Here is an 18,052-nt window from a genome sequence, read left to right on the forward strand (position 1 = left end):
TGAAGAGGTTGAGAGGAAAACATGCAAGAGTTGATTCTGTCTTTCTGCTGTGTGGATCCTGAGGATCAAACTCAGGTCATCAGCATTGGTGATAAGTGTCTTCAATCTCTGAGTCATCTCACCAGCCCTAGTTTCAACATTTTTGTGTTGTTTGTTTTTGTTTTTCAAGTCAGGGTCTCTTTGTGTAGTCCTGGCTGCCCTGAAACTCACTTTGTAGACCAGGCTAAACTCAAACTCACAGAGATCCACCCACCTCTGCCTCCCTAGTGCTGGAATTAAAGGCGTAACACCTTAGTTTCAATTTTTAATGTTTCTTTAAAAGTCCACTTTTGTAAGGGACTTTTGAATTAAATAATTGAATAGCAAAATAAGTCTGAAACTACCTGAAGAAAAGAATGAGACTTTTGCTGGTTGTGGTGGCACATGCTGGTAGGATTTGCTGAAGGGGGCAGAGGCAGGAGGATCACAAGTTCGAGGCCAGCCTGGGCTACACACTTTTAAAAGAAAAAAAGAGAACGAGACTTTTACAAGTTTTGAGGGTGTTTACTAACATTCTGAAGTGGTCTTCCTTTAAGAGACATGGGAAATGGTGGCACATGCCTGTAATCGCAGTGCTTGGAAAACTAAACAGCAAGATAAGTTTCAAGCCACCCGGGACTGAATAGTGGTTCCCCATCCCCCAAAAAGAAAAGAATACACACATAAAAAAAAATGGGTACAAAAGTAATCCGAGTCATTGTTAGTGTGACAGTAACAGTGTGTCTTGATGAATCAGATACTTTGTCCGTCTAGTGGATTATGTCATTTGTTCAGTGTAAGTACCCACACATCAAATACAGGTTTTACAGATTCACCATTAGCAAAATAATGTCAAGAGAAGCGAAGTATCTTGAAAAGATGTCAGAGAGGAATTTCAAGTCCAGGTATATTGTTAATAAATGTATTGCAGGAGATAGAGATTATGTAATAGTTCATTGTTCTTCTGACCTTAAATGACAAGTTAAAATTTCATTTCCATTATTACATTAACCTTCCCCATCGACCAGTACAAAAATATTGCAGTAAACTAAAACTCGGTTACACTTTATGAGATTAAAAAATATATATGTAGTCATCTTCAGGTTTTATTTATTCTCTCATAACTGAGAGACATAAATATGTAGCTATAACATGTTTGGATTACTTGCAAAAATGCAGATACTCGTGAGACCTCAAAGATATTTTCTTAACTCATGATTACTTATTAATGCTGGTGTATTGCACTCCATGGTGTGAGGCTGAGAAATGTCAGCTCTTGCAGAAGGTGTGAGACTCTATAAAGTTGATTAAAGTGTATTAAGAGCTACTCAAGTAACAATCTAAAGATCTGGCAAAGTAAAATTGCTTAGCAGACAATAAAAAAAATGATCTGAATATCCAAAGACTCAGAGATGTTTTCCTAATTCACGTTCTCACAAATTAGCTCCTTTCTGACCAAAGAAGAAGTTATGCCTTCTGTGTCATCAAATACAGGTTATGAAAACTTACCTCAGAAGTAATTGTAAACAAAATTTATTAGACGTAAATTATTTCTTATTACTTGCTTTTTTAAATGAAGTACTAATCAAGCTTTTTTCCTGTTTCCATGTATCTTTGATCCTCACTTTATATAGATCAGTTTAAATGATCTTTTATACCACTTATTCTGAGATAGTGAAAATCTATCTATTACTAAGTGATGTAATACTTTTTTTGGTCAAGCACACATATATTTTAGTGTATCATAGAAAAATATTTGTGAGACAAGTTGCTTATATTATCCTCAGTTACATGGTTCTTTAATTGGACATTTTATGACAAATATATCAGTTTTAAAGAAAAATTATATCAGCTTATAACAATAATATTCTGAATATTAATAAATAGTGTATGCTAAAATGATTTTACATTTTCATGCAGAACACAGTTAAAGAAAGGATTTGCAGGGATGCTTTATTTCTTCCGATCCCTCCGTGTTTAAATCAAGATAAAAACTTTATTGATGATAAATATAGGAGTCCATGGACAAGAGGTATGTTTTTATATCATACAAGTTACTTCAGTGTAGTAAATTAAGAAAATTAGGCCGTATGACTGAAGAAGGAAAAGGAGGAGATCGATGTGAGGAAATTTTATGTGGTCTAAGACCCTGTAGAACAATAGCCTGAACGTTTGTGTGCCCTCGAGACCACACGTCTAAATTTAAGCCCCATTGTGATTGGGTCAGAGGAAGGGTCAGGAAGCTTGAGATTAGTGCTTTTGTATAAGATATTCCAAAGGATCCCTCCCCCTTTTTTTTTGTCTTGAGGACATAGCAAGAGGAAGTAACAATGTTGGGAAGAAGACACTCAGACTGGGACACTACTCATGGTGGAATATGCAGGTGCATAGTTGCATATTCTGGAGCAAGAATATGATGTGGTCCCACTTCTTAAGGAATCAAGAATCTAATCTAAGAAGTAATCTATAGATGCATAAAATTTCAATATAGAGCTGTCTATGATTAAATACTAAAGCTATACTTGCCATATTATGGACTTTCAAAGAGAGAACATCAAAATGAACTGGAATGCTTAATACAGCAATGCTTAATTAGGAATGCCTTATATAGCAAAGCATGAACTGTTGAACAGGGTTATCTGGGTTAGACAGGGTTAAGCAAAGAGAAGCTGTGAAAAGGAGGGAGTTATTAGTATACTCAGACGATATTTTCTTGACTGTGATTGAGTTCGGGGGAAGCAGATTATAATGATGAAAATCAGATACCACTTTGGAAAAGTAAGTGTATGTTTGAACAAGTAAAGGTAACTCCATAATGAAAATGATGGATGTTTGGCTTTCTTATGTTAAGAGTAAAAGGATGCTTTAGAAACTAACGTTGCCTGTTCAATTTGGCCTCAGCTGCTTCAGTTCCGGAGGTGACAGATAATTCAGTCTTGGAACAGTGGACAACAAGGTTCTGTGTGGAGGATTTTCCTGAGAAGTATGTGTCCCTAATCCCTTTATCTATAGAAGACAAACAGTAAGTTCACAGACACCGGAAAAAGCCCGTTTACCTTCTCACACAGTTTCTCCTTTAGTCTGAAAAAAAAAAAGCCCTCATGGCAAACACAAAGAAGAGGTTAGTTGGAAATAATTTATAGTCTCTTTGTGTCCTTCCCTCATTTACCATACTTTATTAGTCTCTTCATTGATGTTACAAAAGATACACAGAAATTAACTAGTGGTATTATACTTTTAGTCAATATATCAATCTTTTGAGCAAACTCTTTATCTTATTATTAAACTTCCTTTATTAAAAATGCAGACTTAAGACGATTTTCTAGTGTGTTTATCAATATTGTTTATTAGTTCAGTCATCCTTCATATATTTGCATATTCATGTGTATATACAGGATACAAAACAAAAAAAGGTATAGTTATTCCTTCAAGAAACAAAATGGAGCAGAGACTTAGAAGGGAATCATCACAAGCGCCGTAAAAAGCACACGGCAGAAGTAGGATGTGGAGCAGTCACGAAGGGAGGATGCCGGTATAGTGTCAGCACAGAAACTACACTTCTCAGTTCTAATCCAGATAATTAATGGCTTAGTTCATGCGGAATGTGCATCAGACTTTTGTTATTATTCATATTTTCAAATTTTTATAATTTAAATATTTCTTAATTGCAATTAAAAGAAGAAACAAAAACCCTATCACATATAATTGTGTCTAGACTCTTGATTAAGTGAGCCCAAATGTTCTATTTGTATCACCTACACTTTACTAGTCAAGTTAAGAATATGATGAATATGATATAGGCCATGTTTACCACTTGAGTAGCGAGGAAGCTGAAAAATGCATGTATCCAGTTCCCTGCACTGTGAATTTGAAGATGGAAGACTCAAGTGCTAGCAACTTGACTTCATTTTATCTCTACTCACTGCTGTCATTGGTGTGATGACAAGGGACTCATGTTCCCTGCATATGTGAATCTCCTGAGAATCTCGGTAAAATGCAACTTCTGATTCAGCCAGCATGAGTTGGGCTTGAGAGTCTACATTTTAAAATCCTGTTCCTAGATGTCCTCCTGCTGGTCTAAGGCTCTCTGGGATCTTTGTTCAGTTAACATGGTAGGCCTGTGGGTGTATAAGTAGGAGAGATAAGCTTCTCAAAAAGGCAGGAACTGAGTTTGGGCTTGGCATTGAGGCGATGCCTCCTTGACACTAAATATTTGGGTCAGAGAATAAAACATGCCTGAAGGCGTAATGGGGATGGACCGGTCACCAGCCTAGTGAGAGCTGCAGCTGTGGGAAAAGGGCTGTCTAAGAAGAGACATATGTGTAATTTTGATTTACATTTTCCTGGTGCTAATTATCTTTAACATATTTTCATGTAGCTCGCCATTAGTCTACCTTTTAGAAATGTCTAGTTGAGTTTTTAGCTTATTTTTAAAAACCTGGGTCTTGGTTGCAGAACAGAGTATAATAGTTTGGATAATGATATTGAGAAGCATACATTGAATATAAAGTACAAGGGCAGTTTGGCAGTGTGTGGTTTGTATCCAGATTTCATTTATTTTTATTCTAAATAATAGTCTGCTGTATGGATAGATCACATTTCACTTACCCCATTCATTAGAAAGGACATGAAGGTTGTTTTTGCTTTTTGCAATTATATGTAATTCTACTGTTAACATTCATATAGTTGTTTTTGTGTAAACAGTTATCTAGGATTGGATTACTGGGTCATACAGTAACTCCTGCTTAACTGTGGAACGGTCAGGTGTGATCCAATCAGCTGCACTCCATGGCTTGTTCACATCCTTGCTATTCTTTATCATCTGTCCTTTGTATTATAGCCGTACTAGTGAGTTAGAGGACAGCACAAACATAGCTGTAGGGTGGGATCAGCAGGAAATCATTGCCTCTCCTGCTTAAAGAAACAAAACCTTTGGCGCATGTGTCCTGTCACTTTCAAACTGGTCCAGCAGGGAAGGGGTCCAAGCTGTTACTCTCCTTTCTTTGACTTCTCACTAGAAACCAGAGGGACAAAAGCTTGCTTTTGAGTGTTTGGTGTATGTTCCGAATACAAACCCTCCTTCAGGTGTGTGTCCTCTGGCTTGTCTTCTCACTTTCCTGATGCTGTCCTTTGCAGCCACTTTCAGACTTCCATATTGTTCAACTTGGCTAGTTTTTGTTGTCATGAGTGCACTTAATATTATATGTAAGAAAAGTTTATATGCTGTAATGTCATAAGAATTTACTCCTTTATTTTCTTCTGTGAATTCGCCCTACTCTTAGTTCCTCTTACTAACTTTCCAGTGCAGAGTGTTTAGCCTTGAGACACAGAAACAACAAAAATGGACCCAGTATGTTGCATGTGTGTGTCTAACAAATATATTCAAAGAGAAAGAAGTGTACTGTTAAATAGAGAAATCTTGTCTTGGAAAAAAAAAGAAAAGGGAAAGAAAGAAAAAGGGCCTATTAACCTAAGAGTTGGGAACATGAGAGGGACTAGTGGAAGGAAAGGGAGGGGATGTGATATACTTCTATTTCAATTAAAAATATTTTTAAAAAGACATAAACCTAACTATAACCCACAAATGGTGTTCCAACAGAATACAATCCTGAGTACTTGCCATGTCTTACAAAGTCTTTAATGATTTGTTCTCTGCCTGTCTGCCGCCTCTATTCCAGTTACTCTGACCTTCCACTTTTTCCTAGAATCCACCAAGCTTGTTTCCTGCTTTAGGCTTTTATGGCTCACTTCCCATCATTGTGCAGGTAGCTCCTAAAATAGCTCCTCAGTGGTCCTTAACACTAGCTGCGTTCTCTAAGCGCACCAGCGTCAGGGCTGCTACTCGATGCCTGCATGGCTTGTGATATTAAGTATACTTCACTTTTCACCCCTGATCTTCCCTTGAGATGAACTTGTGAGAACAAGACTGTTTCCTAGTGCAGTGCTAGTTCCAAGGGTAGAGTCAGCACATTGCAGATACTCATCCAGCATTTTTAAAGAATTAATGAATCACAGTGGGTAAAGTGGTACCCCTCATGAATGATAATGAAAGAAAGCAGAAACAGTGCTGATAGGACATCTCAAAAACTCCGCTATTCAAGGGTTAGGCAAAGGAGGAGGTTCCAGCGGAAAGAAAGCGATAATGCTGGAAAAGGAGAAACAAGGAGGACCAGGAAAAATTGATAATCATGTCATTTGTGTCAAGAGAGTTGACTGGGTATTTTACCAAGCACCAGTTGTGTCAATGATACTTTTTTCTTTAAACACACTAGCTAAAGGCCTAGCTTCAGAAGTCTATGAAGATCCACATGTAAGCAAATACTCTCAGTGAGTAATACATACAGATCTGGGAGTGTTAAACTGGTTCTTCTTGTATCTTGTATTTTCTTCAAGAATAAAGGAGAAATTTTAGAGAGGTTTTTCTATGATTTTCCCTTTTATTGAAAATGGATTTTTTTCACATAATATATTCTGATTATAGTTTTCCTTCCTCTACTCTTCCCTGTTCCACTCACTCTCCCCTCCCATCCATATCCATCTGCCTCTGTCTCTCAGTAGAAAACAAGCAGGCTTCTAAGGATGATAATAAGATAAGGCAAAACATAAACTAGCATGTTGGAATTGGACAAAAGAAACAGAAGGATACAAGTTTGAGAGAAAGCATAAGAAACAGAGACTCACTTCTTCACACACTTAAGATCCCATTAAAACACTGAAGTGGGGACTGGACTGGGACCTCTGGAAGAACAGTCAGTGCTCTTAACCTTTGAGCCATCTCTCCAGCCCCAAATAAATAAATCTTAATAATAAAAAAAGCACCAAATGGGGAGCCATTATGTGTGTGTGTGTGTGTGTTATATGTGTAGTAAATATATGTGTAGTATAAAAGGAGAGATGGAGTACATACATACATACATATATATATATATATATATATATAATGGAAATAAGATTAAAAATCCTTTTTTAAAGGAGAAGCTCTGACATGACACTGTAAGACAATGAACCTCCAAAGATGCCATTGACTTTGTTTTCTGTTGCCCATCTACTGCTGGGCATGCAGCCTATCCTTGAGAGTAGTTTGTTTCCCTAGTGAGACTCCCTTGGAGCAAACTAAATTTTCGTTTGGAAGTGGTTATCAATTGGAGATTACTTCTGGGTTAGGGATGAGGGCACGGTGTCTACTTCTCTCAACTCTAGGACCCCATCTGTTCCAGAATGATGCAGACTGTATGAATGCTGCCTTGGTCTCTGCATCCATGTGTGTTGACTTAGGACCTTGTTTTCTTGGTTTCTGCCATCCTCTCTGGCTCCTCTAATACTCTTTCTGCCTTCTTTTCCACCGGATTCCCAGAGCTTCGAGGGGAGGGATTTGATGCAGACATTCTGTTTAATTTCAATATCTCTCCCTCTCTGCCTAATGTCTGTCTGTGGGACTCTATTTGTTCCTAACTGCTGCAGGAGAAAGCTTCTCTAGTGATGGCTGAGCAAAGCACTGATCTATGAATATAACAGAATGCCATTAGGAGGTACTTTATTGCTTTATTTTTGGTTTTGTTTTTAGAAGTAGTATTTGGTTTTGTCCTGGGTCCCTGGGCTCTCTAGGTTCAGGCTTGTGATCCTCCAAGCAGTATCAACTATGGGTTCCATCTTGTGAAGTGGGACCTGAGTCAAATCAGATATTGGTTGGTTACCCCATCAAGCATGTACCATCATTGCACTGACATATGTGGTAGGCAGGGCACCATTGTAGATCATAGAGTTGTGGCTGGGTTGGTGTTTACAATTTCTTCTTTGGTAGTGTGCAGACTACCTTCCTGTACTAAAGACTTTAAGGTTGTATGTAGGAGCCAGCCCAACTTATCCATCTTCAATGGGTATAGGTGTTGTCTTCAAAAATGGGACCTTGCTATCTGTTTGTGGAGAGCAACCTATAGTCTTGAAAACAGCCTGGGTTGTCTGGGGATTCACATGGGACCCCTTTGGCTAACAACTCAATTATAAGTAACCCCAATCCTGGAACTGGAAGCTTCATTTGGTGACAAGAGACAGCCAGCTGGGGCTCTGTCTCCTCCATTAGTTGGCGATTTCATTTATATCACCTTAATATATGTATATTTTAGGAAGCTTGTTTCCAAACTACCCCTCAAATTGCCCTTAATTTTAGCTGTCTCTCCTTGTATTCCCTCCCTCATCCCTCTGTTTCCCTTTCCCACTCCATCCTCCCATTCCAGCCCCCACCCCACCCAACCACAATTGTCTATTCTTTTACATTTCCTGGGAGAAATCTATCTATCTTCCCAGTCCTTTACTCTAAACCTAACCTTTGTGGTTCTACAGATTGTAGCTTAGTTGTCATTGACTTAATATCTAATATTCATACATATATATGCAAATACTTCCAACATATTTGTCTTTCTAGGTCTGGGTTACCTCACACAGAATGACTTTTTCCACCCATTTACCTGTGAATTTCATTTTTTATAAACAGCTGAGTAATAATACTCCATTGTGTAAATGGACTGTATTTTACTTATCCATTCATTTGTTGAGGGAAATCTAGGTGGTTTCCAGTTTCTGGCTATTATGAATAGGGCAGCAATGAACATGACTGAGCAACTGTTTCTGTGGGAAGATGAAGTGTCCTTTAGGTATATGCCCAAGAGTGGTATGGCTGGATCTTGAGGTAGATCAATTCAATTTTCCTGAGGAAACTGCTACACTGATTTACAAAGTGACTGTACAAGTTTGCATTCCTGCCAGCAGTGGATGAGCGTTCCCCTTGCTCCACATCCTCACCAACATGAACTGTCACTTGTTTTATTGACCTTAGCCATTCTGATAGGTATAAGATGAAATCTTCAAATAGTTTTGATTTATATTGCAAGTATGTCCTTATGGTTTTTTTAATCTCCTTGGTGTCTGTTGTTATGTCCCCCTTTTCATTTCTAATTTTGTTAATTTGAATAGTCTCTCTTTGCCTTTTAATTAATTTGGATAAGGGTTTGTCAATATTAATGAATTTCTCAAAGCACCAATACTTTGTTTCATTGATTCTTTGTATTTTCTTTTTCTTGTTTGTTTCTATTTTCTTATTTTAAACCCAGAGTTTGACTATTTCTTGCTGTCTACTCCTTTGGGGTGTGATTTCTTTTGTCCTAGAGCTTCCAGCCATGCTGTTAAGTTACTAGTATGAAATCTCTCCATTTTTTATAATTAGGGACTTAATTCTTGCCTCTTAAACTTGCCTTCATTATGTCCTTTAAGTTTTGGTATGTTGTATATTCATTTTCATTCAATTCTAGAAAGCCTTTAGTTTCATAATTTCTGTCTTGACCCATTTTTCATTCAGTAGGATGTTGTTCATTTTCCGTGAGTTTGTAAGCATTCTCTTTCTGTTGTTGATATCCAGTATGTGCAGTCAATTTGGGAGCAAGTTCCATGAGGTGCTGAGAAGGTATATTCTTTTGTGTTTGGGTGAAATATTCAGACAGTGGGGTGTGTATGTGTGTGTTTTCTGTCTTTTGATTTTCTTGTCTGGGATTATTTATTTCTTATGTGTTTTTAGGTGTGCTTAACCTCTTTAGGTTGGAGGGTTTTCTTTGTAGCTCCTTCTGCATGGCTGGATTTGTAGATGACTTCTTTAAGGACTCGCTCATTTTCTCTTTAAGGAGCTCTGTCATAGTCTTAAAGGCTGTTTTGTGGTCCCTCTTATGCCTCAGCTAGATTGCCATACTCAGGGCCTGCTGTGGCAGTTGTTGGGCTCTGATGGAAGCATACTGTCCTAGCTGTTATTGGTTGTGTTTTTTATTCTGGTGTGTAGACATCTGGATTTGGGAAGATATCAGTTCTTGGTGCTGATATCTGGTCTTGTCTATGTTGGGTAGATGTTTTGTTTTGTTCCTGGGTTTCTGATGCCCTCTCTTGTTCGTAGGAGAGTATGGTGGCTGTGTGTTGCCCAATAGGAAATTCTTCTGGGTTCCTGATAGGTAAGGTCACTGGGGGTTTCAGGTAAAACGTGTTTCTAGGTATTGGAATTCCTGACATTTCGGAATGTGGATGGTCTAGGAAGAGTAAGTCTACAGGAGGGAGGAAAGCAGAGTGTTCCACCAGAACCTGCTTAACCCCTGGGAATAAGGGCAAAGAGTGAGGAGAGGCTACAGCAGGAATTCAGCAGATGAGCTAGAGATGAAACTGGGATGGGGTGAGATTAGGGGACTAGACCTGTTGGAGTTGGGGGAGGGGTGAGGATATGTAGTTAGCCTACTTGCTTCTTTGGCCTGAGCGACCTAAAAGCTCCAGGGAGTATCCACTGGAGTTGGTGGCTGGAAGCGGCAAGGTGCTCTGCTACAGAGCTGGGATAAGACTAGGGAGAGGGGGGATTTGGACTTGGAGGAACCAAGGGAGGGGTGAAGATCTACAGTTAGCCTGCATGTTTCCTGGGCTGGAGTGGCCTGAGGGTTCCCAGGGAATGCCGGCTTGGGGTTGGGGGCTGGGAAAAAACAATGAGGTGAGGGGGTTAGGAGGGGAAGATCTGAGAGAGATTGAATATAAAATAAAATGGAAGTCTGGCAATGAGTGGCAGAAGTTGCAAATAAATAAATAAAAATGAATCTACGTAACTTCTCCAAAACTTCTTCTGTTTTTAGGAAGAGCATTTTGGGGAAATGATTGACTAAGCATACAAAAATGGTCTTTGTATTATTGCTCCTAATAACAGTAACAAGAACCTTCAACTTCCAGTAAGGGAGAGTTGATTAAGTAAATGGCAGTTACTATTAAGTGTGGTAGCTTTCATCACTTTAACAGAGTACTTGAAACAATAAACTTAGAGAGGATTTATTTTGGTTTGCAGTTTTAGAGTTTCTGAGCATGCTCCATTGATCTGGGCCTGTGGTCAGCCAGTACAGCGACAGGAGACCACGGCAGAGCAAGAGCACTCTCTCAGCTCATGGACCAGAAGCAGAAGAGAAAAAAAAAAAACGGGTCAGAGTCCCACTGTCTCGTTTAAGGACATACCTCTAGGGCTCCAAACACTTCCCCGCTGGTTCTATCTTTATAAGTTCTTCTGCCTCCCAATAATGCCACTCAGCACACCAGGCCTTAAACACATGGGCCTTCGGGAAGTTATACATGATCCAAAATATAGCAATGATAAATGGATTTCTGCTCTTCACTCAAATAGAGAGTCAGTCAAATAAAAAGACAGTGGTTAACGTGTGAATAGGCTCATTATTCACAGCTGGGTAGGAATAAGCAGGTTACAGATTACTATATATGTAAATACTGTGTAATTAGGTATTTGTGTGATATTGCATTCTTTTCAAGTGGAGCTACAGATAATTTTTCTTAGTATTCATTAGAATTTGGCAAATTTTACGTGGTGAACACGTACTACTTACTAATAAAAATGTCTTCAGATAGATACATATACAATCAATAATTTTATGTCACAGAAAGACAGTTACAGGGATGATAATTAACGGTACGTTTGAGGAAATTGTTCCCAGTTCCAATCCAAACTCTCCAACCGGAATAGAGGATGTCAGCTTGTCCCTCAGTGAGGACCACAGAGAAGACTTTACACCTATCAAGTGCTCCCCACTCTACCCGGGAGTGAAAGCCAAGCACCAAGGTAGGGAGTGGTGAGACGTTTCCTACTAACGTACACAGCTTCATTTCTGTGTGCCGTCGCTCGGTTGTATTTTAAATCTGTTTACATGGTTACAAGTCTGAGTTTTGTCATGCTAACAGTATTTTCTCTTTCATAATAATATACTTTTCACAAATGGATTTCTTGTAGTTTAAGTTTGCTGAAACTCAAAATGTACAGATTTGAACATGGTATGTTCCAGCATGTTCTGGAATGTCATTGGCTTTGAGTCCAGATCTCGTGATATGGAAGTGTAGTGGGACTTTAAGTTCTGAATTCTGAAGTTATGCCTGTTTGTTATTTCTCAAAACATCTAATATATGTGAAAGCCAAGTTCAAATCATAGATGTAGTTGTGGTCAGACTAGGCCAAGAAATACGCCGGTTTTTAAAAGGTTGTTGTCAGTACCAACTAAAATTATGTTTTATCCAAACTATTTTCCAGTCTACTCTCTAGCAAGCCGAGTTCTTCAGAGCTTGCCAAGAACTGGCTTTCTTGTATTATAATGGCCTATTCTGTGTTTAATGACAAAACTTGAAGGTCTTTTATATAATCACTCCTGCTATTTAAGAAATGCTGTACCTAGGAGTGGTGGCACACACCACAGAGTGAGCTCCAGGGCAGCCAGGGCTGCATAGAGAAACCCTGTTTTGAAAAATGTGTGTGTGGTGGGGGGAGGTATTTTGAGCATGAAAAAAATAACTAGAATGTTTTGCTGTTGTTTTGATGTGATGCCGTTCAGGGAAAGCTGTTATTGAGGCTTAGGGGTAAATTATGGTTTATTTTTCCTATAATTTTTCTTGATTTATTAAAATAGTTCTTGTAAAATTTTGTGGAGATGAAAATATATTTATATTAAATTATATATGTAGAGAGATGATTTATAAAAACTAGCAGGCTAAACATACAGAGCTCTTATTATTCTTGTGGCAAACTATACGCTATTGTTGGATAAAATCAATTAGCTAAGGGGAAATAATGTTTAACTTGTTTTCCTTTAGTGTCCTTGTCCTAACTTTATTATCTTCATAATCTAATCTATCTTCTCTGTAGTTACATATGTTGCTCACTTCAAACACATAGATGCCCATCATTTCACTGAGGTTAATCTTGGCGGTGGAAGTGTTTCCCCTGATTTTGTTCCTAGCTTTAGCACCACTAGTATAATATGAGAATACAAGCCTTATTCACGCCACACTTATCATCACTGGATATGGTACCGCTGTTACCATGGTAACGCACATAAACCAGTGTGATGGGAAAATGTGTATTTTATATGCATCTTTAAAAGTTATTAGTGTGTATTGGCTATTTGTATCTTTTTCTCCTTTTCTTCTTGCATGTGTTTTTATATGTAAAGATACCAATGTTTCCTAATGCATCTAACTTTAATCTGATCGGTTCTACTGGTGTTTTGTTTTATAGATTTTTGTATTGCATTTTCCTTTACTTTTATCTATTATGTAACTTTTCTTTTGTTTAAGGTGTTTGCTTTGAAGCAGTGTCTTGCTATTATAGTCCTGGCTGGTCTAGAACTCCCTTTGTAGATCAGACTGGCTTTAAACTCACAAAAACCTGCCTGCCTCTACCTCCTGAGTACTGGGATTTTAGGTGTGTACCATAGCACCCACTAATTTTTAAGTGTTTTATATAATTTTATTTCAAATATTTTTATGTTTAAAATAGGGATATTTTAAAAATATTTTGGCATTTGTCTCAATATCATTTAGCTAAGAGTCTTTCCCACCACCAGAAATTCTGCTGATATTAAGTGTTAAGTTCTTACCCATTTCCAGCTTTATTCTGGTTTTTGTATTGTTCTGTCTGGTGTGTTAGTGTCACATAGTTTGAGCTCTTATAGACAGACCTATGATGTGTATTAGCAGTCTCTTGTGTTTTTCCCAACTTCATGTGTTTATTTGTCTGGATTTACTTTGGAGTCACTTTCCCCAAATGTTCCCAGTCACGCCTCTGGGAAATTAATATCACGTCATTTAGGATATTTTCGTTAGCTTTCCTAACTGGAGTTGGGTTGGGAGTGGGGGATTGTTTGTCTTGCTTTTTATTCAATTTTTAAAAAAGATTCTCAACGGTTATCCATTAAGAAATCATTATTTTAGTAATTTCTACACAAACATGGAATTCTTACTGTTTTAATCTAGCTAACTTGGCTTTTCTAAACGGACAGAAGTAATTTTTGCAAAATTCGTCCTGTCTTCCTTCTTGTCACTGAGCCTCTTTTTCTGCTTCTTTCATAATTAACCAGATTTGTATTTCCTGCACGTCATTTTCTACAGCAGAGTAACACAGTGTGGAGCACACATAGTTGTTAAGTAAGAACTCTGGGAGTACAGTACAGCTTTAGTTGTTGGTGAAAACAGCCTTTGTCTAACAGCATTGGCTATGGTGAGGTGCTGACATCTAGTGGCTACATCAGAAATGGTAGTTGACTCTCAGGGACTGAAAGGGTAGAGGATGAATGCTCGGAAAACAAGACTCATCAGTGACATGAGATGGCCCCATGCAGTAAAATATCAGGATGTGGCTTTATCTGGTGTGACAGCCCCAGAGCGTATGAGTAGAGAATAAAGAGGATACGGAGCATATAGATAATGCTGGTTTCACCCTCAACATGACTTCATCAGTATTTTGCAGAATGGGTGGATTATATGAACAATCAGCCCCTAATTTTCTCAGGTAAACCCTGCTTTGATGTGGACTTGGTTGAGGATCTTTCAGCAGTATCACATTATGAGACTGGCAGGAACTTAAATGATTTGGGTGGTCTCTTAGGAGGCTAGTTTATCACAAGTTCTTCAATTCTTACATTCAGCACAAGCAAGGGATGCTCCCCGTCTACTTGTCTTCTGTCACGTATCAACTAGGTACATACATATCACTTATATAGTTGGTCATGAGAGACATCACTACCTGAAAACTATATGCTATTCCTCTCCCGAGACCTGCTGCCACCACTTAACTGGAAGACTACTGCCCAGAACAAAAGAATTATCCATTCTCCACACTCAAGGCGTCTTTCATGGTGGAGACTTTAACTTTCTGAGTGCTTCCTTCTCTGCACATACATTTTCCTTCCTTTTTCTGCTAAGAAACTTATTGAAGAAGGGGGCGAGTTTACTGTTCCCTTCCATAGCTCAGAAACGCTCACACAACCAACCAAGATTCTAAAGTAGCACAAGCATAGCAGGTTGGGATAGAAAAGGAATTTCAGCTCATCAGTTAACTATTATCAGTGGTGTTTTAAATATGTAAAGTATGTCATCATTTCCAAGTAGATGCTTCAGGATACAGTTTTCATTATAATTGGTATGAATAACTTTATAATGATGGACTCAGTGATTTCATGTGTAGGCTCTCTAGACCATATTCGTTCATTGTATGCCCTCACAGATTAGCTGATCCAGAAAACAGAAAACCAGACTCAGCCAGAGTCCAATACTTTTATTTCTTTACACTTTTGGTACCAGTTTGAAGTAGAAAACATTTCCCTGCATTAATTAATCCACTATACTATTGTTCTTTCAGAACATCTGTCTCCGTCTTCATGTACTAAATACGATATTTTATCGAGCTTTTCCTTTATCTGGGTCCTATATTCTATGTTTTATATTCATAGTATGTAGGAGGACTAAATGATTTCAATGTGTTTGAAAAATCCATTAATCTTTAATGTCTAGATCTCTTGTATAACTATTAGATTTTTAATTCCTTATTTCTTCTCAGGATTACTTATTGATGAGGAATTGATTTTTATAAATAAGGCAGTGGACGATTATCTACCAACTGTGGATACGATCTTGAGCAGACTAAAGCTCTATCGGGTTAAGGATCCGCTTTTTGATTTCAAAGAACAGCTCTGTGGGAAGGATAATTTCACGTATGTAATTGCCTGATATTGTTACTGCTTTTATACATGAGGACATTCTTTGTACAGCCACAGGTTTAGATGCTGTTGGTAAGGGTTCCATCACTTCATCTCATCTCACATGTTAATCTTAGTGTGTTTTGATTGGCAATATTTGTTAAATGATTTTAGTAAGCTTCAATTAATCTTGTTTTATTTTTGATTTAAGGGAGTGTTTCTCTGTTCAAGAACCTTCTGTGAGAGATTTCCATATGGCTGAGGAGACCTTTTGTAAGAAGAAACTAGTATGTTTCAATAGAATTGTAACATCTGTTTTTTTTGTAATGTATTTGTAGAAGTAGGGGAATACACGTTTATAAATTTTAGGAATTTATTTTGAGTGTTTACAACTGTTATACTAAAATTTTTTGATACTAGGTTGAATATATGTCAATTATGGAGCCAAATTAACTTCCAAATAATGATTCTCAGCCTTAGCTTGAGGTTGAAGTTGGATCTACCCAGTTATATCCTGATTTAACTGGTCTGGTGGGCAGTGCAGGTACAGAGAATTTTCAAACCTCTTTTAGTAATTTTAGTTACTATACTTGGCATAGAAATTTAAGTAGTTAAATTTAAAAGTTATAAACTTAACTCTATGGGCATTCTAATTTAAAAACACACATCATATTTTGTGGAAAATAGAAGAATTTTATACATTGGGCCTTTTCTTAATCCATTCAGAGGTCACACACACACAATGCAGAAAGGGCACTTCAAGGGTTTCATTACAGATAAAATGTGACAGGTTGGCGAGGACATTCGTTTGTTCATTGCCTTACTGACTCCAGCCCCCTCACTTGTTGATTCTAGTGGTGCAGTCTCGCTTGCTGGAGAATATTGTCTGTGGGATGCACGAAAAATATATTTCCTAGGGTGCAGTAGATATGAACTCCATTCTATCAGATATTCCGCTTATGCCATTTTCTATTATTTTCTGTAGTAATTCTTTTTAATTTAGAATTTCTAGATATTTTTATTAACCAAAAATATAATGCACATAATTAGAGATACTATGTATTCATAAGGTGTTGGGATTATAGAAGACATTACTCAAGGACAGAATTGCATGTAAGATGTATTTATTTTTGACTGCTAAACATCTGTATAACATTTAAAATAGAATATTACTTAAGTTTAAATTTTGTGTGACCCTGTTTAAACAAATACATCCATTTAAGAATCAAATATATTTATGTGGAAATATCCCTTAAGTTTTTTTAATGTTATATTATTTCAGCCATCAGTTTTTCCTTCTGAGTTTGAATTCTTAATATCTACAATCCCCAAACAAGAAATTCCCACTCTGTCACTATCAGAACCGAAGGAATCATTAAACTCAATACCTGAAATAATGGATCATGAAGATGAAAGTGAAAAACCTTTCAAAAGAGGTGAGAATTCATTTAGAAAAGTGTCTCGTGTAAAAAATAACTTGTTATTGAGTTCTTATTTATTAAAATACTTTATAGAGATGTTCTGTAAGTTACATGTTGAAGTATCAGGATCATTACTATTAGATTCTTTACATATTGATCATATTATTGCTATTTTTCTGGTGTTGGAGTTTGGATCAGGGCCTTCATGTGCTAGACAAGAATTCTGCCATTGAGTTACATTCCCAACCCTGAGCACCCAATTTAGATTTGTTTATTCTAGACATTCATTGAAAATACAGCCATGCAATGTATGGTCTTCCTGTGTCTGGCCTCTTTCATGAACCATAATTTTTCAAATTTATATTACAGAATGTATCAGTGCTTCATTGGTTTTTATAGCCAAATAATATCCCGTTGGAGAGATAAATATTTTCTCACAATTTATGTACCTACACGTCTTGATAGACATTTGAATTGTTTATATTTTTAACTATTATAAATAAACTTACTATGAATACTTATGTACATGTTTTTTCTGCATATATATATATATATATATTGTCTTAGTTAGAGTTTCTATTGCTATGAAGAGACACCATGACCATGGCAACTCTTACAAAGGGAAAACATTTAATTGACATGACTTATATTTTCAGAGGGTTAGTCCATTATTCATGGTGCAACATGATGGCACCTGAGAGTCCTACATCTTGACTCACAGGCAACAGGAAGTAGTCTATCTCATTGAAAGTAGCTTGAGCATAGGAAACTTCAAAGCCCACCTCCACAATGACACGCTTCTTCCAATAAGGCCACACCTACTAATACAAGACCACACCTTCCACTAGTGCCACTACTTTTTTTTTTTCAAACCACCACATTCCATTTCTGGTTCCCAAAGACTTGTATCCATATCATAATGCAACAATGTATTCAGTCCAACTTCAGAAGTCCCTATAGTCTATAACATCCTTAAACTTAATGAAGTCTAAAGTTCAACTGTTTAAAGTCTCTTCTGAGAGTCACACAATCTCTTAACTCTAATCTGTAAAATAAAATTAAAAAGCAGATCACTAC

The 18,052-nt window shown here is 37.4% G+C and overlaps 1 protein-coding gene across 1 annotated transcript in view; it reads left to right on the forward strand.

Moving 5' to 3' along the window:
• Shoc1 (shortage in chiasmata 1) overlaps positions 1-18,052 on the forward strand; it is a 78,590-nt gene that overhangs the window by 4,364 nt on the left and 56,174 nt on the right. Inside the window, exons 2-7 of the mRNA XM_087897277.1 lie at positions 1,939-2,050; positions 2,920-3,001; positions 11,475-11,653; positions 15,416-15,569; positions 15,766-15,841; positions 16,837-16,990. Coding sequence (XP_087753403.1) covers positions 1,939-2,050; positions 2,920-3,001; positions 11,475-11,653; positions 15,416-15,569; positions 15,766-15,841; positions 16,837-16,990 — 757 coding nt within the window. The remainder of the gene's footprint in view (positions 1-1,938; positions 2,051-2,919; positions 3,002-11,474; positions 11,654-15,415; positions 15,570-15,765; positions 15,842-16,836; positions 16,991-18,052) is intronic.

The sequence above is a fragment of the Myodes glareolus genome, chromosome 16 (assembly GCF_982192425.1).
Source record: "Myodes glareolus chromosome 16, mMyoGla1.1, whole genome shotgun sequence".
Lineage (NCBI taxonomy): Eukaryota > Metazoa > Chordata > Mammalia > Rodentia > Cricetidae > Myodes > Myodes glareolus.